Source organism: Oryzias latipes, chromosome 16 (genome assembly GCF_053564925.1).
Source record: "Oryzias latipes strain Hd-rR chromosome 16, Olatipes_Hd-rR_3.1".
Taxonomy (NCBI): Eukaryota; Metazoa; Chordata; class Actinopteri; order Beloniformes; family Adrianichthyidae; genus Oryzias; species Oryzias latipes.
Window position 1 is genome coordinate 31,087,787 of NC_136252.1, and position 22,658 is coordinate 31,110,444.

At 43.4% G+C, this 22,658-nt stretch overlaps 2 protein-coding genes across 4 annotated transcripts in view; one reads left to right on the forward strand and one right to left on the reverse strand.

Annotated features, from left to right (window-relative positions):
- Positions 1-85: 85 nt before the first annotated feature.
- Positions 86-18,428, forward strand: ptpn23a (protein tyrosine phosphatase, non-receptor type 23, a). Its single transcript, XM_023964260.2, has 24 exons — positions 86-316; positions 1,798-1,872; positions 3,220-3,347; positions 5,006-5,082; positions 5,605-5,654; positions 5,734-5,865; positions 5,940-6,020; positions 6,107-6,238; positions 6,349-6,396; positions 8,697-8,753; positions 8,850-8,908; positions 9,006-9,085; positions 9,170-9,284; positions 9,379-9,444; positions 10,118-10,263; positions 10,440-10,757; positions 11,339-11,493; positions 11,583-11,914; positions 12,007-14,416; positions 14,514-14,698; positions 14,779-14,883; positions 15,648-15,786; positions 15,898-16,011; positions 17,318-18,428. Exons 1-24 carry the CDS (start codon positions 233-235, stop codon positions 17,885-17,887), a joined length of 5,658 nt encoding a protein of 1,885 aa, XP_023820028.1. The 5' UTR covers positions 86-232; the 3' UTR covers positions 17,888-18,428.
- Positions 18,429-18,431: 3 nt separating this feature from the next.
- scap (SREBF chaperone) overlaps positions 18,432-22,658 on the reverse strand; it is a 46,908-nt gene continuing 42,681 nt past the window's right edge. For all 3 annotated transcript variants that reach the window (XM_078932539.1, XM_078932538.1, XM_023964261.2), the window contains exons 20-23: positions 22,045-22,211; positions 21,678-21,758; positions 21,353-21,559; positions 18,432-21,075 (exon numbers count right to left, since the gene is read on the reverse strand). In XM_078932539.1, the coding sequence (XP_078788665.1) occupies positions 20,830-21,075; positions 21,353-21,559; positions 21,678-21,758; positions 22,045-22,211 (701 nt within the window). In that variant the 3' untranslated portion in view covers positions 18,432-20,829. The remainder of the gene's footprint in view (positions 21,076-21,352; positions 21,560-21,677; positions 21,759-22,044; positions 22,212-22,658) is intronic.

Genomic DNA, 22,658 nt, shown 5'->3' on the forward strand with positions numbered 1-22,658 from the left:
ATTGTGATCACGACCTTTTTGCGCAAATTACTACATTTCCCAGAAACCACTGCGACGCGTTCTTGGGCCTTCGTCACGTGCCCTCACAGCTTCCGGTTGAAGTGTAAATGGATACATGACACAGTTGTTTGGAGGAAATCGATCTTCGGGATAAGTGGCGTCTACAGAAAAAGGAAACCTCCCCCTTTGCTTTTAAATCAAATCCTGATAGCGGCCCCTAAAGCTGGCCGCCATGGAAGCGGTCCCCCGAATGCCGATGATCTGGCTGGATCTAAAAGAGGCTGGGGAGTTCCAGTTCAGCCCGTCCGTCAGGCAGGTGAGCTGGGTGGGGAGTGGAGCAACAGTGCTGAGGTCGAAAGTCAACTAAAGTGGGATTATGGACGACTAGATAAACCAGCCAAGAAGCTAGCGTTAGCCACACCGCCTCAATGGAGTTGTTACTGTTTATCAGGACGAGAGAATCTTCCAGAACGGGTGTCTGTTGAGCTAGCTGAAGGTCCTGTAACCAACAGACCACCGCCTTTTGTTTGCTAACATTAGCTAGCTTCAGGGTTGCCAGACCTTCTAAAGTTTTTTACGAGTTTTTGATCAAAAATATTCACAGTTGTGCCATCGATAATGACAAATAGCAAAAATAACGATTGTCGTTCTATCCCTCTGATTAAATTAATTAAAAAAACAAACAGTGACTCATTGTCTTGTGCACCTGAGTGAGCGACGTCTTTAGCTGGGATCACTTTTCAAGATTAGACTGCGGCCTTTTAAACACACTTCTGCTTGTGAACTCGAAAAAGTACATTATAAATAATTTTAGAATATATTAAATTTAAAAAAAGGGGTAAATTGAAAGGAGTAGATGTATATTTAAGAGATAAATCATACGTGTGCCACAGCCATCTAAAGAAAAGGTCAAAGGTTGGAATGAAATGAAAATATATAATAATTATGTAAAAAAGATACATTTGCCTTCAAAGGATATAAAAAGCAACATGTGCGAGTGGTTACAAAACATACTTACACTTTAACTATACATTAAAAAGGGGTTTGACAATACACACTTTAATGTCAACTTAAGTCATTATGAGTAAATGACTTATTAGAGGGTTTGGAAAAAATGTTTGAGAATAAATTTAAGGAGTTCAAAACTATAGAACTTAAACACAAGAACAAAACATTTGATCTGGATATTTAATGTTTTAAAGCTTCTTGTTTAAGATTTCTGGAAGACTAGAACTAAAATAGTTAGGGGCTGCTGTCATTAATTGTAAACCTGCTAAAGTTAAACCTGTTAAAGGACCAGATTATGTGAACTATGTAAACAAATGCATTATAAAAGCACAAAAGGGTGGGGTTATATAAGTTCACTTCTTCTCACTTCCTTTCCAAGCAACAAATCAAAAACTTCTTGACTTAAATTGATAATCTTTTAATTTAATTAATCTAATATGATGTGACCTGTGCTGTGCATAACCTATTACTGCAAAAATTACAAGTTATTATGAGTAATTACATTGACAAAATGTTGTTTTGTTTCATTTTTTTAATGTGTCTGTGTGATGTAATAAAGCCATTTTCTGCAACTTAAAATGAAGTTGCTTGATTGAAGATGGTATCTTCAAATATATCAATATTTATTTGTATATTTTGACTTATTTGAATATATGTTAAACAAATGTATTTAATCAGATTAAGCAAATCAAGTTGGTTTACTAAGTTGATCCTAGTGTCCAAAATATAAAAGTGTTTGTCCCGTTCATGTCAGTCAGCTAATTCACTTGTTTTCTGTCTTTGTACCAGTTCATCTTGAAAAATTATGGAGAAAATCCAGACAACTACAATGAACAGATGAAGAAACTAGAGACTCTGCGACAGGTGGGTGCATCACGAGACTTTTCTGTGATTTGAAAAGATTTTGGGAATAAACATAATCTCCATTGTTATTCATGAGAACACAGCTAGTAAGAAACAGTACATTTAAATAATTCCTACGTTTTTATATAAACAAAACCAATCTAAAGCCTTCAGTAAAAAGCACAGTTATGAACTTAGAAAGTTAATTATTATTAATCAACTAATTATGCATCTAATAAATAATATGCCTAAAAAAAACCTTCTAGCAACAATTTAGATGTTTGAGAAGTTTTTGTTGTTTTCGAGACAAAAAAAATGCAAACAACTTGTAAATTTGACTCTGTGACATCACATCATCTGTTGCTGGTGACAGTTTTCATGGTCAAGGTTTTACGAGGTCATTAAATGTCGTAATACCAAATTATTTAACTTGTATTTGTAATACACCAGAAGTAATTGGGCTGCACGGTGGCGCAGTGGTTAGCGCTCTTGCCTGTTCTTGCCTGAAAACAGAACATCAATGGGGGTCCTTTTCTGTGTGGAGTTTGCATGTTCTCCCCGTGCATGTCTGGGTTTTCTCGGGGGACTCCGGCTTCTTCCCCCTGTCCAAAAACATGTGTCATAGGTTAATGGTCACTCCAAATTGTCCATAGGTCTGAATGTGAGTGTGCATGGGTGTGTGACTCTGTGCCAGACTGGCGACCTGTCCAGGGTGTCCCCATAAGTGGTCGGGTTAGGCTCCAGCAGCCCCGTGACCCCAAAAGGGACAAACGGAGGAAGATGAATGTATTAGTATTTCTTTTTTTTACTCTGTTTTAAAGTGATGGCTTCTGTTTAGAAGTTCTGACTTTCTAAGGAAATGGAGGAAAGCTCATTATACTCAAGTGTTGGTTTGATTTTCTTCTGAATCATTTGAGGGCAGATATCTAACAGCATATCTTCAGCCTCAAAGGTGAACGACGACTGCTATGACTTTTCACATTTTTTCCTCTTTTTTCGGATCCACTGAAGCAAAGTTGCCTCTTTGAAAAAGAAGCTTTGGACTGACTGTTTTTCTTTATTGACTTCAGTTTGTTTCTCTTTTTTAGATTAATTTTTTGGGTTTGATTACCTAGTTATAACTTCAAATGGTAAAAGTTTATTAATAAAAGCGGTTTTGTTAACAGGATTTGAGTCACAATCCACAGCTAATTATTTCCACATTATGTCTTGCTTAGAGACGACATCCAATTTAATCCTTTTACCTTTATTTGATGTATTTTTAATTAAAATAACAATTAGTTTAAATTCAAAACACTTAAATATTGAAAGAACATCTAAAACTTTTGAAGTGAACACAGCCTGAGATGAAAATGTGTCTTTCTGCAGAGTGCAGTAAATGTGACTAGGGACTTCGAGGGCTGCAGCACCCTGAGGAAGTACTTTGGACAGCTGCATTACCTGCAGAGCAGAGTTCCCATGGGAGCAGGCCAGGAGGCAGCGGTACCCATCTCATGGTAATAACATACAAAGCGTGTGGTTTGTCTGCCACGGTAAAACCCGAGCCTCAAACGAGTTCCTGGAAATGGTTTTGACAGTATTTCACATAGCAACAGAAAGATAAAACAAAGAATCAGGTTGTGCTCTGATGACATGCTGTTGGTTTGGCAAAGAGAGTTAGAAATGTCCCACTTAAAAACGTCATTAAGATACAAACAAATAACTGAAATCCATTTATTCAGAGGGGATTTGTGTTGGAAAGTTCAAAACACATTTCTGAATATTGGGGAATTATTATCATTTTGTCTGATAGTTTTCTATGTTCGTGTTTCTGTTTCTTTTTTTCAGCAAATTTGTTCAGAACTAATTATGGTTGATATATTAGATGAGGGGCCTGCAACCTTCAACACTTAAAGAACCATTTGGGTCAATTGGCCACGAAGTCTTCACCCTATAGAAAAATTCAACGCTGATTTCCAAAGAACCTATAGTTTATTAAATGATAAATATCAATAAACTATAGCTTCTTTCACATAGAAAACATAAACGTAAAGATTGTTTTTTTATTTTTTTATTTTTTATTTTTTATAGTATAGCTTTAGACTTAGATTCACATGACTTCCACTCAAAATAAAGACACCCTGTACCATATGGTATACGGTACTCAACGGAGCTAATGTAGTAGTAAAGGCAGCAGTGATTAAGAAAAAATATACATACAGTTTATTTGATCATTTTTGGTGCATCTTAGTAAGAAATTCAGAGCTAAATAAGTGAACTGACCATATTTTTGAACCATATGGCACACTTAAACCCTATAGGTTATTCGTTTATAGACAGTCCACCTTAAAATGCAGTGCATTTTATGCATGAGTTGTGCTTATTTGACTCAAATTGATTTTCTGTTCCACGTTGCATAAAAATTGGTCATAAATGTTCGACTTTGGTAAACTACTAAGCTGCACCGCTTGATGGATTGTTGGAGGATTGTGGGTACTGTAGTCATTTGCCTGATGGAGTATTACGTTCTGTGCTTCACCTGTTTGTAAATGAGTAGAATGAAGTTTGACTGTTTTGTTTCGTTAGATGTGCCATATAGTCCAACAAAAAAGTTTATTTCCAAATTAATTGAAAACATATGATAAACTTTTATCAACCATAGATCCACAAAAGAAGGGGTGAAAGAGTCACATGTGGTTCTGGCGCCACAGGTTGCAGAGACCTTCTTTAGATACATTGACAGCGGCAAGACTTTCTTCTTAAAATGCTTCTCTTTTATTTTTGTTACAGTAAGTTCAGATAACTGTTCAATCAGGCACTTTTTTAAACAACTTCTATGTTTCGGTTCTGCAGTTTTAGACAGTGAAGCAGTTTTCTTCTGACTTTTACCTCTTTGATTGTTTGGTCTACATGTTGTGGCGTGCTAAGAAAAAAACTCTTGACCAGACGTTACCTTTGCATCCACAGCCTGAGTGTGAGAGTCCGAGATAATCATTTGGTTAGCAAACAGAAAATAATCCCTTTTCTTCATAAACTGTAAGGAGCTCTAATTATTCAGGGATTTTGAACTTGGTGCGAAACACTTAAAGTGTTTCTTTGCTGTCAGGAAAGAATTCCCCTCACTGTGAACACCTCCTGCTTCTTTTAACTTGATGCATATTTCCGTCTTGTTCAGGACAGAAATTTTCTCTGGAAAAAACGTGACCCATGATGACATCAGCTATGAGCAGGCATGCATCCTGTACAATCTAGGTGAGCAAAGTCAATGACAGCAATTTGAGCCTGTCATGAAATATTGGTATTAAATGTTACTTAATTCAAAAATGTTTCAAATTAATTCGACACTTGAAATGTGTATACCTTCTGATGGTTGTGCTGTACTCTATTCTCATTCTTATTTACTTTATATATTGTTATATCTTTTAAGTTTAATATATAATACTTGTTCACATTTTTTCCATCTCACGCTTCTTCAAATTTTGAGAAAATAATTTACTTTTCTTTTCATTTTGATCAAAAAAATTCACCAAAACAGAAAATTTGAATAGAAAATATTGCTCAGGAACAATTTAAAATGTTTCTGTAATATATGCAAAAAAAGATATTTTTTTAAATTACCGGTAAGCCATTATTTTTTCTGGAAATGATCATTCTGCCAACATTTACTCAGCTGTAGAGAAAACAGACAGAATCAGAAAAAAAAGGCAGATTCCAGTCTGTAGAGTTTTCATGCCGATGTGAACATCAAGTCACTAAAACAGTGACTCCCTTCAGGGGCTCTGCACTCCATGCTGGGCGCCATGGACAACAGGGTCTCTGAGGAGGTACGCCGCACACTCACAAGCACAGTATTTGTAATGCGTGTTTGCACACATCCCGTCTGACTCTGCTCTCCGGTTCCAGGGAATGAAAGTGTCCTGCACGCACTTTCAGTGCTCAGCGGGGGCCTTCACCTACCTCAGAGACCATTTCAGCCACAACTTCAGCGTGGACATGAGCCACCAGATTCTGAACCTCAACATCAATCTCATGCTGGTGGGTTTCACACATCCGCACTCACAGAAACGCACAGGAATAATGCGTGTCACCCAGGTGTGTCTGTTCCTCAGGGCCAGGCTCAGGAGTGTCTTCTGGAGAAGTCCATGTTGGACAACAGGAAAAGTTTTCTGGTTGCCCGAATTAGCGCTCAGGTTTGATGGTTTTACTATTGAATGTTGTGCATATTTGAGGACATTCTAACCGTTGATGAACTGAGTGTGTTGTGGTGCTGCTGCAGGTGGTGGATTACTACAAAGAAGCCTGCAGGGCTCTGGAGAACTCCGAGACGGCGTCCATGCTGGGAAAGATCCAGAAAGACTGGAAGAAGCTGGTTCAGATGAAAATATACTACTTTGCTGCTATTGCACATGTGCGTGTCTTATGGAAATGAGCCGTGTTGTAAACATGCTTTTGATACTTTGGTACTTAAATTGTAACTAATGAAAACCAATGCTTTGTTTTGGTTTTGTTTCTTCACAGCTTCACATGGGAAAACAGGCAGAGGAACAGCAGAAATTTGGAGAACGGGTAAGAATAGACTGTTGTTGACGAGAGAAAAACAACCAGCAACTCTTCAATGGCTTTGTACTGATGCATTTCACCTTTCAATGTTTTGCTTTCTTAATCTGCTGCTGCTGGTTATATGGTGTAATGAAATCATGCTATACTATAACACAGTGATGGGGGATGAAGATGGATAGAATCAGAGGACATTTTAAAGCTCGTGCTCAATGTTTTGGAGGTAAACGCCGGGGAGCAGAGTGAGCCGATTGCAGACCGGAGGCTTAGAGGAAGTATGGATGTGAAATTTATGAGTAGAGTTAAAGAGGACATGATAAGAGCTGATGTCAGAGAAGAGGATGCTGGAAGATGATTCGCTGTGGGGTCCGTGTGGTGAGGAAGCTTAAATATAATATATATATATATATAAAAATAGTCAATTCAAATGTACATCATATTTATTCGGAAAAGGACAAGCTTATATTGCTCCTTTTGTTCTCAAACCTTTCGCTTCTTTCTTGGGCCCCGAAAAGGTCTTTAGTGAGGCATTTTAAAGGACCTATATCATGCATAATTGACTTGTTGACCTTTTAGGTTTATTATAATGGCTATTACTCACTATGAACCCCCAAAGCTGTATTTTGAGTATTCCTCTAAAACAGGGGTATCCTTCATGTTTTCCAATCAACCTTCCATTGAATCTCCTTACTGGCTAAACACACCCAATCAGCAGCATATAATGCAGGATTTCTGCAAAACCAGCAGCAGGACGGCCCCCGAGGCCCGGATTTGGACCCAAACCCTTCTAAAACCCTGTGCTCTGAGCACCAACCCCTCCCAAGCATGAAAACGAGTGGGTTCTCCCTTTGTGACGTAGATAAGTGAGAGCAGCCCCTTCCAGTGAGAGTCTGCGCTGCCAGCCCCGCCCCCAGGCTAACACACACACACACTTTCTCTGCAGAGCTAGCGGTGTTAAGCAAAAACACTTTCATTTTATATTCACACTATGCACGTCCATCTTTGCAAAAGTTTGGATGTTGCTTGTTTTCATGGGTGAAAGGCACGATGTGGTGGCCGGCTCTAGGTTGACGTCATGAAATGGGCGGTACCCACACGGAGCGAAAGGCGGAGCCTCAGGGATCCAGTCGTCTTACTTATGGATAGGAAAATGAGTTGCAAAAAAAACAAATATTTATTTTTAATGTGCCATGGGTAATATATTTCTGTATATATGGCTATAGCTTACCCTGAAAGCCTTAATAGTGGCATGATGTAGGTCCTTTAAAGCACGAGTGGGACATTCAGATGGAATTTTTCAAGTTTTTAAACCTGTTAAGGATCTTTCACGAACATAAAGCGAACATCCAAAACATGTAGAAACCCTTGCAAAGTCAGGCTGGCTTCTGTCTGTTGCATCTACAAGCCTAAATATACATTTGAAGCTATTTCTCAGCAAACAGCCCATTAAATGCTTGTACTGAACAGTAGTCATTTAGTAAAAGAGCATCTTTAAAACATTCTTGATCAGCTTCTGTTGCATCCCCGTGTTTACTGATGCGTTTAAAATCCTTGTTTGTGTTTTTAAATGTTATACATTACTTCAGTTCAACTGTGTGAAAGCTGCTCTCTGCTGCCTGTTGGGCAGCTTTTAGACAAACAGCTGCTGTTGATGATAGAAAATGAAAATGAGAGGAACAATGACCCTGTTTGTGTCTGGGTTTTTAATGGCAGCTCCTCTTTTGTTTACATCTAAGCTCAGTCATAGTCTTTCTTGTATTAAATTCTGCTTTTGGTTTGAACATTAAACTTGACACAGAATAAAAGAGTTGATGCTATTATTATCATCGTGAAACTTTTTTAAGTTTATAGGGTTTTGTTTTGTTCTCTGGCATGAGAAGTTGTCATTTAACAAAAACATTTGTCCACAGAAAGCAGAATTCAAATGTAAAACACAAATCTATAAAAATACTATTCATATAGGGTAAACATCCACAACAGAGAACTATCTTTAGCAGGGTAGTGAGTGCAAAGATGGTGGAAGAAATGGAGAAAATGCAGATAAAATACATATTTGCAAAGAACTTGCAAACAGGAAAAATGTCTTGTTTAATGGAAAAAAAGTTTGTTTTTGCACTTGTCAATAGCGAGTTAGCCTAAGAGAAGGATCAAATGATGCATTTCTGCTCTTGGGAAGATGGGAAGTCATGTTTTTTTCTTTCAAATATGTGTACCTTTACTTGCAGTAATATGTTGGTTTTACGTCACTTTGAAAATGGATAATAAAGTTTGTCACAGCGTTGTTGAACTAAAGTCTTCTGTTGTTGCAGTTGGCTTACCTGCAGAGCTCCTTGGACAAACTGGGGGAAGCTATCAAGCTAGCTAAGGTAGCTTTTTTTCGTATTCTTTGCAACTTTCAGTGTTTTATTTCTTTCTTTTAAAGCTTTATTTATTCATTTCTCTTTCCGCCTTGATCCCTTCAGGGTCAGCCTGACGGTGTGCAGGAAGCCTTGAGATTTACCATGGATGTCATTGGCGGAAAGTGAGCATTGAGTCTATGAGTGACTGCATTTTTGTGTTTGAATCTTTACTTTGAGTGTTAAAAAAATGATTTTGTTTTCCATCTGAACCATTTAAAGGTATAATTCTGCCAAAAAGGACAACGACTTCATTTATCATGAGACGGTTCCCTCGCTGGAGACGCTGGCATCAGTCAAAGGTAACAGGAAGTGACTTTGCTACTGTAAACGTGCATTCATGATATTCAGTTCTCGTCCACACAAACGCCTTTTTGCTCTTCCAGGCGCTCCTCTGGTGAAGGCTCTGCCTGTAAACCCCACGGATCCCAGCGTCACTGGGCCGGACCTGTTTGCCAAACTGGTGCCCATGGCTGCACACGAAGCCTCGTCGCTGTACAGGTGTGGTCCCTCAGAGGAACTAACACTTCAAGAGTCTCTGTGTCTGTGTCTCTGTGTTAGGAAAGTTTCACCGTGTCTGTGCTTTTCATTTCAGTGAGGAGAAAGCAAAGCTGCTGAGAGACATCATAGCCAAGATTGACGGCAAGAATGAAACCCTAGAGTGAGTTACTACTGAAATTTGTTGTTTCTAGTTAAAGTCCTACTCCAACTGTATTTATTAAGTACTGTAAAATCCTTCCCAGTGGTCTTTGCCGCTTCTAGCCTAAATCAACAAGCCTCTGTCATTTTTTAGGACATGTGTTCTGCAGAGCGGCAGGAGTTCATTAGGAATTTGCCTCTGAGTTGTGGGCGGGACTGTTGGCGCAGAAGTAACCCTACGTTAATATCCCGTCATTCAGTTGTTTACTTCCTCTCCCGCTAGCTTACAGCCCCTCGTAGCCACAAGCTAACATTAGCGGCGAGCAATATCAGAGCTATCCAGCCAAACAGTTTGACATACAGATTCCAGCTCAGACGAGGAAAAATAAGACATTAATGGATCTATTTGTCTGCAAGTGGATGCATCAGAATGAAGCGGAGCAGGGAGACTTCACCCCTTTCTGCTGCTGCGTCACAACTGAGAGCTTTTTCAAACGGCGGTCCATCCCAATTTGAAAAGAGAAATCTTAATTTAGATATAAATTTAATTTATCTTAATTTAATTTACTTAGTCTTAATTTCTATAGGAGATATGATGTTGAGATAATATTCTTTTAGTGCACCTTGTTGATATTTGGATTGTTTAAGTCACTTTTTACTGGGAATGAGATGAGCGGTCGCTCCGCCCTCTGTAGGCAGTTCATGGACTCTCTCGGACTGGAGCCAGATTCTGTGGATAACCTGGAGATGTACAGCCACATCCCTCCGGTCCTGATGGAGAAATGTGCAGCCCTCAGCGTTCGACCAGACACCGTTAAGAGTCTCATTCAGTCCATGCAGGGTCAGTACAAACCATCTGCCACAGTGAACAGAATAAACACGAGTTCAAGACAATGTTTTTTCCTCAGAATTATGACCTATGATGCTGTCTTATCAATTAGAAATGTTTACTTTTTTTTTTAATGCTCACATTTGATTAAACTATTTTGACTTTCAATCTAATCCGTGTCTTCCCAGTGCTCTCAGGCGTCTTCACTGACGTGGAATCATCACTGAGGGAAATCAAAGATGTCCTGGAGGCAGATGAGACCGGAGAGCAAGCTCTCAAGGAGGCTGGAGGCCCCGCTGCAGGCGACATACACCCAGCAGCACAAGGCCAGGCTCTGGCAGAGATCCAGAGGGACCTGGAAAAGTACATGGAGGCCCACGAGAAGGCCAGCTTTACCAACACAGAGCTTCACCGGGCCATGAACCTGCACATCAGCAACCTGCGCCTGCTCGGAGGTCCACTGGACAGCCTGAGAGAGGCTCTGCCACGGCCACAGCTCAGTGAAGGTCAGGATTTGGTTGTAGTTTACCTTATAACATTGGAAATGTTCTTTTCTTTTAGTCCAAAAAAGTATCAAAGTTAATTTTATTGTTAATTTTCGAAAGCCAGAAGTGTTGGCCTAACATTCGATGTACAAGTACACAATTCATTAGATTTCTGATTCAATTTGTTTCTAGTAAAAATTAAATGCGTTTTTCTTTTTCTCCTAATTGCTATTCTAAAAGCCAAAAAATTGTTAAAAAAAATCCGTTCATCCATACGCTTGCTGAATCCCTTTAGGGGTCAAAGGGTTGCTGGGGCCTATCCTAGCTACTATTGAACATAAGCAGGGCACACCCCAGACAGGTTGCCAGTTTGTCACAGGCTTTTATCAAAAATTTCTTGGAAAAAATTTGTAATTAAATTGAGCATTTTCTAAGTGAAGACAGGTTTGTTTCAAACCCACAAAGCCACAATTTTGTCTTTGCAAACTAGAACTCCACAACCAGAAAGCAACAAACACAAGTGCAGTTTGACCGAAAATAAACGGATGACGTTCATTCTGCAGATTTTTTGTTTAACATGAATGATGCACATGTGAATGCAGAGGAGGTGGCAGGGCTGCAGACGATGAAGCGGATCCTGGGGAAAGTTCAGGAGATGAGGGAGCAGAGGAACTCTTTGGAAAAGCAGCTCCGGGACCTCATCCAGCAGGACGACATCACCTCAACGCTGGTCACCACAGAAAGAGGCGACATGAAGGTATTTCCTCTCACACTTTTATTATTTGTGCTTAGAAAACTGTTGTAAGCAGGTAGACGGTGCGGAGGTCTAAACCGGTGTCCTTGCAGCGCATATTTGAGGAGCAGCTGAAGAAGTACGAGCAGGTGAAGGTGTACATCGACCAGAACCTTGCAGCGCAGGAGAACATCCTGAAGGCTCTGACTGAGGCAAACGTTCAGTATGCGTCAGTTCGTAAGCGACTGAGCCAGACGGAGCAGCAGTGGAACAGCACTGTCCAGGGCCTGGTGGGCTCGTATGAAGCCTATGAAGACCTCATGAAGAAGTCACAGGAGGGAAAGGAGTTCTACGATGACCTGGAAGCCAAAGCGTCTCGCCTGTTAGAGAAGGCAAAGACCCTGTGTCAGACCAGAGCAGAGGAAAGAAGGCCCATCTTGGAAAAGTACGAAAATTGAAGTCTTTTTTTTTTCTTTTCTTTTAATTACGTTGGATATTTACATACACTATATGAAAAATATGTTTTCTTCTTTACAGAGAGATTCAGAAGAAAGCTCCTGCACGTCCTACAGCAGCAAAGCCTTCTTTAAAGCCCAGAGGGTCTGATGTTGACTCCGCCTCCTCTAGTATGGAGGATCCAGAGTTGGCGCAGATTAATGCTGCCATCTTGGCTTTGGGTGGGGACCTTCCAGAGGACCTCCAAAGCCTCCCTTGTGACATTCCCTCCATCCCCAATGCAAGAGGTCACCTGCTAGGTCCTGAAGCCTTCATGCCTCCTGCTGAGAAACTCGGCGGCAGCTCATCCTTGCCTTGGCCAGGTGCTTCAGCTGCAGGTCACCCTCACTTCCCTGCTAACCTGCCGCCTCCAGAAGTGCTGGCTCGGATTGCACAGTTTCCTACTTCAGGGGGGCTGGGACCACAAGGGCCTTTCCCTCAGATGACCCAGCAGAGGTTTCCCCAAATGCCCGCCCAGACAGTAGTGCCTGGTTATCGGCCCCCGCCTCCTCGAGCTACTCAAACGGGCCTCGTCGCTCCTGTTCCAGTCCGGCCTGCAAACACTACAGTGGACAGCGGTCAGCCCCATATCCCGAATTACACCCCCACACCACGACACCCTGTCCCACCTGCAGCCTCAGGAAGCTACCCACAGATGGGGGCATACCCCCACTTGATGCATCAACAAGGCCTTCCCATGCAGGGCCCAGCCCAGGTGTCGGCATCCCAGGCACAGCAGCAAAAACATCTGCAGCAATTCCCCCAACCCACAAGGCAAGAGCCCCCGCAGGGATACCAGCCTGTCCCGGCCCCCTATCACCCCCAGGCCCAACAGAACTACCCGCATGGATACATGCCCCCTCAGGCCGGCGTTCCCCCTCAGTACCAGCAGACTTTCCCAGGCCATCATCAGCAAAATGGCTTTCAGCCTCAACCCCAAATCCCCCAAAGTTATCAGGCTCCACAAGGCTATGTCCCCCAGCAGCCCCCCCATTTGATGTCAGGATCCCTGCAGAGGCCCCCTCAGGTACAGATACCCCCCCAGGCAACCCACTCAGCGACCCCCACCACTTCCCAGCCGGCCCCGTCCATACCTCAGCCATATCTTCCCCACCTAGGCCAGCAGATGCCCCCTGGACTCCCCCATCAGCAGATGCTGCCACAGCAGCAGATGCAGATGCCCCCCAACCCCCAGCAGATGCTGCCACACCCCCAGATGCAGATCCCTGGTGGACCCAGAGTACAGATGCCTCCAGCAACACAGAGCTTTATGCCCCCCTCTGGCCATCCCATCCACCCCAACCTGCACCCCCAGCCTCATATGGGGGCTGGCCCCCAGATTAACCTCCCAAGGGGGCCGATGCCCCAAATGCAGCAGAGTCCAATACCCCCCCAGCACCATCCCATGCCCGGTCAGCCAAACATGCCTCAGCAGCCCATGCAGATGCATAGCCAACCTCAGTCGCATCCCACTCACTCTGGGAGGGTAAGCTACCCGGGGGGGCCTCCACTAACACCCCAGGCCCCCATTCCTCAGGCTCCCCACTCTATGACCCAGCCTTCAGCCATGTATCCAGCAGGGACTAATCTACCTCCAGTGTCTCCACAACAGCCCCCTGTCTTAGGCCAGCATGCTCCTCCTGCCCCCCAGCACCTCATTCAGCCCTCCCCAGCAGTGCAGCCGACCAACCCCATACCCCCTTCTCCTTCGCCCTCCCCGTCCCCTTCTCCGTCTCCAGGTCCGTCCTCTCTTTGTCTGGTTCCTCAACAGAGGCCCACGCTCACTCCCACTCCTGGAAACATAGCTCCTCCCACTCTCCCCTCCCCCTCTGCTGCCTCTCCATCTACGTCGTCGTTTCTGCGGCAGAACTCCAGCACAGATGATCTCCTCTCTTCAAGCCCAGAAAGCCAAAGTGGGGGAACCAAGGCCGCCACCAACGTCCTACAACCCACCAAAGCTGACCCCCAGGATGGGGAGCGCCGGAAGAAAAGCTCTCAGGGGGTTCTCCTCATTCAAGGGGATCCATACCAAGCCCCCGAGCGGGTCGCGTACCTTCACCACGAACTGGAACGTTACAGGGCTCAGGTGGAGTTCCTGGAGCAGCCCTCAGAGAGCGAAGGGGGCCTGTCGGTGCTCGACGCCCGCTGGAAGGAGCTCCAGGACCAGCAGGAGAGGGACGCCCGTCAGCTCTCCATCGCCATCGCTCGCTGCTACACCATGAAGAACCGCCACCAGGACGTCATGCCTTACGACTTCAATCGGGTTGTGCTGCAGTCGGGCAAAGACGACTACATAAACGCCAGCTACGTAGAGGACCTGTCACCGTATTGTCCACGCCTTATTGCCACGCAGGCTCCGCTCTCCGGCACGGCGGCCGACTTCTGGCTGATGGTGTACGAGCAGAAAGTGTCTCTGATAGTCATGCTTGTTTCCGAGCAGGAGCTGGAGAAGGTACGCCCACTGAGAGGCTTTCATTTCACTCTTTTGAGGATATTATCCATCTTTTTTTGTCTTTGGTTTGTGTTTGATGTGACCATTAATGTCTCAGGGGAAAGTTCTCCGTTACTTCCCAACGGAGCGAGGTCAGCAGCTCTCCCAAGGACCAATCACTCTCAGCCTAACCACACAGAAGACCACGCCCACCCACGTGGAGCGCATGATCAGCCTGCAGTTCCGCGACCAAAGCCTGAAGCGCACTGTCGTGCATCTCCAGTTTACTTCGTGGCCGGAGTTGTAAATGTTTCTTATCCATCCCCCCGTCCCTTTCAGGACAGATGTGCAGGTTCTGATCTGATGTCACTTCCTCTCAACAGGGGTCTTCCTGACAGCAAAGGGAACCTGCTGCGCTTCATCCAGGAAGTTCATGGACATTACCTGCACCAGAGGCCCCTACACACCCCTGTTGTTGTGCACTGCAGGTGAGAGCATTTGTGTCTCTCCACTTTACAGAAGGCTGCAAAGGAGGAAAAGAACTATGAAGAGCTGTGGATAAATGCTTAGGTGGCAATTTATTTCACAAATCAAGATCCACAATTCTTGTTATGTAAGATATTCTGTTTATCTGGTTGCTACGTCTTTTACTGGGTGTATGACAATCTAAACATGCTTTGAATCATCTTTTATTCCTTTTTCTAGAACAGGAGATCAAGTACGGCTTCTTCTCTGTGCTATCAGACAGTCATGTCGTCACATAATTGATGAGATTTTTGTTAATATTCTTACTTTCTTATTCATGACAACTTCAAAAAACTTTAAATATAACTTTTTTCAGTCTGATCTTTTTTTTTTTCCCACTTAATACTTTTACTTTGAAAAGGAGATGCTTCATCAAGACTTTATTTTGAAGATTTTTGTGTACTTCCTGTGACAGCAGCACATTCGGCTGGTTTAGTTGAAGTTCGTCTGCATTTTAAAGCAATAATTACTTTGCCTGATCTGTATTTTTTACTACTAGATTTTGAAATATCACAAATATTTATACTCAATTTTTCCGGAAACAGCTGCATTTATCTGAGTATTTGGACACGAGTAACAGCTCTAGAGCTTTATTGTCTGTATATGAGACCAGTGGGTCACATGTCTTCTACAGTCAGTTTGTTTAGATAGTCATGAATGAAGCCTGCAGCCTTTTAAGCCCCTCAGTAGCCGTGATGTTCATTAACCCGCACACTTCCTGCTTCAGCTCTGGCGTCGGGCGCACCGGCGTCTTTAGCCTCCTGTATGCAGCTCTGCAGGAACTGGAGTCAGGAAAAGGAATCCCAGACCTTCCAGTTTTGGTGAAGAAGATGAGACAACAGAGGAAGAACATGCTTCAGGAGAAGGTGGGACTATGAAGGTCCATGAACCGAGGCATAAATCTGCCGCAATAGAGCTGAGAGCCGTGATGGAGATGAAGATGCTGCATTTTGAAAATAGTTGATTTTCTCCCCTAGCTTCATCTGAAGTTCTGCTATGAGGCCGTGTTGAAGCACGCTGAGCAGGTTCTCCAGCGTCATGGCATCACTGCTGCCTCGTACAGCAAGAACACCAACCCTGCAGCCGCAAAGGTTTGACTTTTCTTCCACAACTCCTGTTCTCCTTAAAGACACGTCCTTCAAAACAATAACGGTCCGGTTTTTAGCCTAAGTTTAAAGGTCATTTAGTCTTCGTGTGATTTCGTCCTCATCGGTCTTCACTAAAACCTTCATTTTCTGAATTTGAAGCATTAAATGTCATCTGCAGCTAATTTAGAATAACTGCAGTAACCGTTTGAGATGTTCAAAGTATTATATGTCCTGCTTGTTAAGACATTTCTGTCCTGTTTATTAAATATCCGTCACACTTTAACAAACTAATGTTTAGGCTTTTAGTTTGATCATTTATTTAAAAACAATTAAATTACAGAAATCAGTTAATTTAAACTAAACAATCCAAATTCCACGTCTGATGCTGCATCATCTCAGCAGAGAAACTCATTCTGTTATAGTTGGGTCTTTATTACATCCCTTTAGTAGAAAGAGTAACACAATGTCTGTGTTATTATTGTCTTTATTTGTGTCTTGGTACTAAAGTTGCCTTTACTGCTTATTATCAAATGGAACTTGAAGGAGTAGTTTCAATAGCTAACTGTTCCTGTTGTTGATCACTTTGCTGAAGTCGAGTCTCTCTGACTGATGATTCTGACTGCTGTTTATGCTCACATTTACTCCAAAGGATTTCTGTTGGTTCTGGTCTGAGCAGGTATTGTGTCCCAATGTGTCCCTGTGAGACTGGATGGATGGATGGGATAGATACGATAGAAAGATACATAGATAGGAAAGATTGAAGAATGGATGGATAGATGGATACGATAAGCGCTTTTAGGCCAGTGCATTATTGATTACAAAAATAATTTGTTAATTTGCAGCTAATAAATAAAAAGTGCATCAAAATACAGGAAATGACAGCAAATTAATTGCAACTTCTAAAAGGTGCATCACTTAGGCTGAACGTCTTTGTTTTCCTCGTCTGAGTTGGCATCTGGTTCAAACTGTACGGCTGGATTGCTCCAATGTTCCTCACCCTTGTTGTATGATAGCTAAAGCTTGGAGGTGTGAGGGGCTGTAAGCTAGCAGAGTGCAAACGGAGAGCTTCCAGTAATGGTTGACGGTAATCAGTAATGGTTCTCTGCTCTGACAGTCGGCAAATTTTCGATGAACTACTGCAGCTTCGCAGAAACCATGGCCTCGAAAACGACACAGGTTTTCAGATGTTAGCTAGAAATGGCATAAAGATGATTAAGACAACTGCTAGCAATGTTTAAAATATTTATTGCTGTTGGATCACAACTGTTCTGTTTTCCATCTGTGTACTGACGCTTGTTCATCTCTGCAGCCTTACTCCAGACAAGAGTCTCAGCTCGACCTCGTCCTCGGCGGCGACATGCCCATCAGCTCCATCCAGGCCACCATCGCAAAGCTCAGCATCCGGCCCCCCAGCACAGACCCCACGGCGGAGGCCGGGGCGATGGGGGCGATGCTTCCAGGCCTGGACTCGACGGGTGACATCCAGCTGCTGCAGGATCCCTGCCCCCCCACAGACTGCCAGCTGCCCTCCTCCCTGAGCCCGCCTCTCACATCGCCGACCCAATCTCCCCCACCACCTAACGGACTGGACAGTCTCTCTCCTCCTACTCCACCCAATCACCAGCCTGTCCCGGAAGCCCCGCCCAGCGTCAGCCCACCTCCAGCCTCCACTGCTGCAGCTTCTTCATCCCTGGAGCTCCTGGCCTCTCTGACTCCGGAGGCTTTCTCCCTGGAAGGGGGAGGGAAAGGGAAGCAGCGGGTCACCAAGCAGAGCTTCCTGCAGCCAGCAGAGGGTCAGGGTCTCCATGGGGTTCGAGGCAGTGACGGTGATGACCCTCTCAGCTCTCTGGACCCGCTCTGGAGCCTGGGCAAGCGCTGAGACGCCTCTGCAAACCGCCTTTCCGCTTTTAACCACCAGGTGTCAGTAGAACACACTAACCCGGCTTTTTCAGAAGGAAAATCTGAATCCCAAGAGTGCTGGAGACATTTTAATGGTCTTAGTTACCAACATGTGCCTGTTGGCAGACACGGTGTCACCTCTCAAACAGACATGGAACCCCCCCCACCATCGTTCTTTTCATTCCTGGAGACCTGTGGGACCAGATCACTATGCACTTGTCTGGACTTTCACTCCTTTGCTGCTTTCTTTGTGCGCTAGTGGATGGAAGCACTCCTGCACCTCCAGCTTCAGATCTGCCCACCCCTCCAAAGATTCCCAGCATGCACTTCCTCCACAACGTCCATTTCCATAATCATTTATAGGACTGTCGGAGATCACGTCGGCCGAAACAATTCTGTCATTTTGGTAACAAATGGAGAAAAATGAGCTCGTCTTAACAAGTTTATTTCCTTAACAATGTGGGAGAGATTGATTATTGTTCATTGTTGTAAAATTATTAAATAAAGTCAGTAGACCACAAGACTTATTAAAGACTGTTTATTTGAAAATTAGTACAAACTTTTTCTCTATTTTTTTTTTTGTTTTGTTACAAAAACGTAAATAAGTTACCCCACCACTACAGCCTGCTGAGACTGCGAGCCGCCACGGGAAAAGGAGGATCGTGACAAAATCTGAGAGTAAAGTAGAACGTTCACATCTACTGTTCTAAAGACAAAAAAAACTAGCTTTAACCTGCCCCCACAGTCCGGTCAATGATGTTTGAAGCAGAAAAAGCCTGATGGAAGAAACGGGACAGAAGCAGGCGATGCTGCAGGCTTTAAAAACATTCATTATAAACTAACAGTCTGTCGCACCAGAAAGAGCTGTTTCCAGTTGTTCCTTTACAGAAAATAGACATTTTATAAGAGAACATTTAGATTAAAAATAAAATAAAAAATGCTAACCTTTACACCACCTTCATATAAGAAGATATTTTTTTAAAATGGTCTAAAAATTAACAATCTGTAAAAAAAAAAAAAAAAACTAAGAAAAAACAAGCTTTGAGGCAGCATTTCTGCTTTGTGTCACAAATTCCAACGTAAACTCTGGTTTATCAGCCGCTCGTTCCCCGGCTAAACGTGGTCCGTGTAGAGGAACCGGCGCCGATGCTGCTGATCACATGCTCAGGTACCTGTGCTGCAGGTGTGTGCAAATCTACCTATTCGCCTCTCCTGATTGCAAAAGTGCCTCTTAGCGTCGGGCGGGGTTTGCAGTGACGGCGCTGTACTGTGTAGGGTGAAGCAGTTCTCCATGTCCAGGCTACATTCAGCGGACACACATACAGTAAAAGGTGAAACGGTACACTTAGGATGTTGAAATGCCCCAAGCGCCACTAATTCCAGTCTATTTCAGCCAAACGCTTTCATTCTCAAAGTCATCAATTTATCAATGAATGACCATCAGGATCCATTTCAGGATCATTCTTTTCTGCTTCACATTTTTTCCCTCCACCTTTAAAAATGAGAAACCACTGACTGTCTAATCTATCAGCTCAGTGGCCTTGTGGTAGAGTGTCCCCCCCTGAGACTGGAAGGTCATGAGTTCAAATCCATGGCCAAGTCATACCAAAGTCTGTGGGACCCAGTGTCTCCCTGTTTGACGCTCAGCATTAGGGGGCTGGATTGGGTGGGGGGGGGGCTAAGCCTGCAGCTCACCCCACCCCCCAGGGGATGAGCCAAACCTCACATGCTCAAGTGCTGCTGGGACTTTAACTTTAACCTAAATGACTCAAATTAGCGTATTATTCAGATTCTGCACATAAGTGAATGTTAAATGCACTGCTGTCCTCTAAAAACCCTTTTTGAAAAATCCATCCTTACAATTTTACAAATCTGATGTAAATTTAAAGCTGTTACAAAATCAAAGAATTTGAGAATTTTCTTTAATTTTTCCCCTAAAAATATAAAATATTGCAATAAAAGCATTAGAGTCCTGTAAATATGTCTTTTGTCTGGTTTAACTCCCACGACTTCAGCTTCCATTAACATTTTTATGTTTTTTATCCGAAATGTCAATTTATTTTCAAAACAAATCCTAAATCACAAGCTCTAACCAAAAAAAAAAAAAAAGAATTTCTGGTATTTGTTATTCAATCTCCACTAAACTTTTGGGTTTATTCAGTGGTCTTTGCTGCAGGTGAACTTAAAACCCCTCTGGAATGAAAACATGGCAACCAACAATTATAAATAGTTATTTCTCCATGAAACGTCAAGCTTTTCCTGGTCTAGTCGAGAAGTTTTGAACTGAAAATCGTCCATCTTATATAAACTGCTTTAGTTTCCCTCCAAAATTGTGAACTAATTAAAATGTACTTTATTTCAAATCTGTTCATTTGATTTCTGTAAAACCAGTACAGTATACCTTTATAAAAATCTCAGATGGATCCATCACGTCAGAAACCCCTCAGTCGTCCTGAATCTGAGCGGTTCTTAGAATAAAGACGGGGCACGACAAAGCTTCAGTAACAGCCGGGTTTGGTTTTTACCCCGACGCGTCACAGCGTCAACACGTTTCCAGCCTGATCTCCACACAAACGGCCTCTCACATCGTTGTCATTTCATCGTTCAGATCTGGGATGAACCGTTTGTAAACAAACCGTTACGCAAAAATACATCACTAATAAATAATTTGTTTTGTACATATAAAAACGTCCTCCTCTGGAGGTTTTCTTCAAACCATCGGTTTCCTCTTTCACAGCAGCATTCAGGGCAGAGCCACGAAACAAACACAAAAAGAGCACAAACTTGGGACAGCTTCTCTTTAACGGACTCCACGACGGTGATGAAGAGTCAGCTCTTCTTCCTCACAGCAACTTGCAGCAGCCGACGCTTTTGATAAAAACAAGTCTATTCACGATTGTGAATGTTCCCGACTGAGCGCCATCAGTCCAGCTTCTCCAGCACCGACGGCACGTAGACCAGGCTCAGCTCGCTGCCGAAGTCGCACACGATGGCGGCGTTGTCCAGCACCAGCAGCTGCCGCACAACCTGACTGTCGCTGCTCTGGCCCAGGTAGACCGTCTGCAGCAGATCGCCGAAGTTCAGGTCCCAGAAGGAGACGCAGCCTTGGCCCCCCGTCACCAGCAAAGACTCCGAGATGACTCCCAGACTGGCCCCACAACCCATGTCCTGATGAGAGGAAAGAACGGCAGCTGACCTTCAACGTTTCACTCCTCGGATTTTTAGTTTTGCAAAGCTGTTGGTTTGATCTGGAGGATTGTGAATTGTTCCTGTTACTTCGTATTCTATTGGTCATTTAGCTGGGATATACTTTCTACAACTTTACAAATGATGTTCTTTTAAATGAGTAACTTTCGAGTTTAGCTTTGGACGCGTGGACTTCACAGATTGGATTCACATCTCATGAAGGTTTTCTGAAGACGTTTTTGGAACGGATCCGGTCTACCTGCTGTATGGAGTACAGTTTGATCCCGGTGCTGCGGTCCCAGATGCAGATGAGGTCGTCCAGGCCTGAGCTGATGACGCAGGAGGTAGTGCAGACCAGTGACGTGACGTCGCCGCGGTGACCATAAACGTGGCTGACGCGGCTGCCGGTCAGGACGTCCCACAGGCAGATGGCGCCGTCCTGCCCACCACTTGCCAGAACCATTGTCTGGAGAAAGAAAAACGCACAAAAATAATTGTTATTGTAACCGAGAAATGAAGCTTCTTTTGAAATTTGACTTTGACGAGACACTTTTCTGAACTAAGAGAATATTTGAAGAAGAGACCTGGTCGATGTAGATGGCTGTGATTCCTCCAGAGTGACCCTGCAGGGTGAAGAGGCAGCACGAGTCCTCCAGGCGATAGACCTGACCGGTGCGACAATAGTTAATGAAGGACTGGACCCCGACAGGTCAAAGCATCAGCGCTGTAGAGCTCATTTATTCGGAAATGAAAACATATTTCAATACATAATAAATTCAACTGAATAGACTGTTATTCACTAAAAAGCTTCATTTTTTTCATTAAAAATTACCTGAAATTAATTACTTTAAAAGAAAACTTTCAAAATCAAGATCAAAATATGAAAGTAAAGATTGATCGAATATGAATTATTGACAGGTTAAAACCCAAACGTCTGTCTGAGGTTCTCACCCGGACGGTGTGGTCCTGGCTGCCGGTGACCACGCGGCCCGCCGCCGCTCGCAGCACTGTGATGGGCTTCTGGTGAGCGCACTGCACGGAGCGCGTCAGCTGGCAGCTGATCACATCCTCGCTGGTATAACAGGGAGACGGAGGCATGCTTCCTTGCCCGGGGGCACCTGCAGCGGGACGAGCACAGCTCTTCTTCAAATGTTCAGACTTTCTTCCTGTTTGGATCAGAGCTCGTCCGTAGTTCTCTTCTTTTTCACAAGAACACAGCAAAGTCTAAGTCAAAGTGACGATGATGCGTGTTCCAACACGTCCTGAGATGTTTTGTATGGTGAGAACGTTATTCTTATCAGTGCTGAGGGTATCTCTGAATCTCTGTATGAAAGAGAACACCTCCACATTTATCTGAACCAGTTCTACGATAATCCACCAAACACGTAGCACTATTGTCTGAGTGTCGTTACCCTAAAAACTCAACATTTTACCCCAGTATTCTAAAAAAAAAAAAAAAAAAAAAACTAAAGAAAGCACCAAATTGCAATTTGTCTTTTTTTTTCATAAAAGTCTGCAAACTTACTTTACCATGAACACATAAACAGAGAGAGAATTGCTTTTTT

Bases quoted from the DNA above. Each gene is read 5' to 3' on its own strand.
- ptpn23a (XM_023964260.2), top strand. From the start codon at position 233: ATGGAAGCGGTCCCCCGAATGCCGATGATCTGGCTGGATCTAAAAGAG. The intron at 6,021-6,106 runs GTTTGATGGTTT...GTGCTGCTGCAG, and splicing joins TTGCCCGAATTAGCGCTCAG to GTGGTGGATTACTACAAAGA. The intron at 6,397-8,696 runs GTAAGAATAGAC...CTGTTGTTGCAG, and splicing joins AGCAGAAATTTGGAGAACGG to TTGGCTTACCTGCAGAGCTC.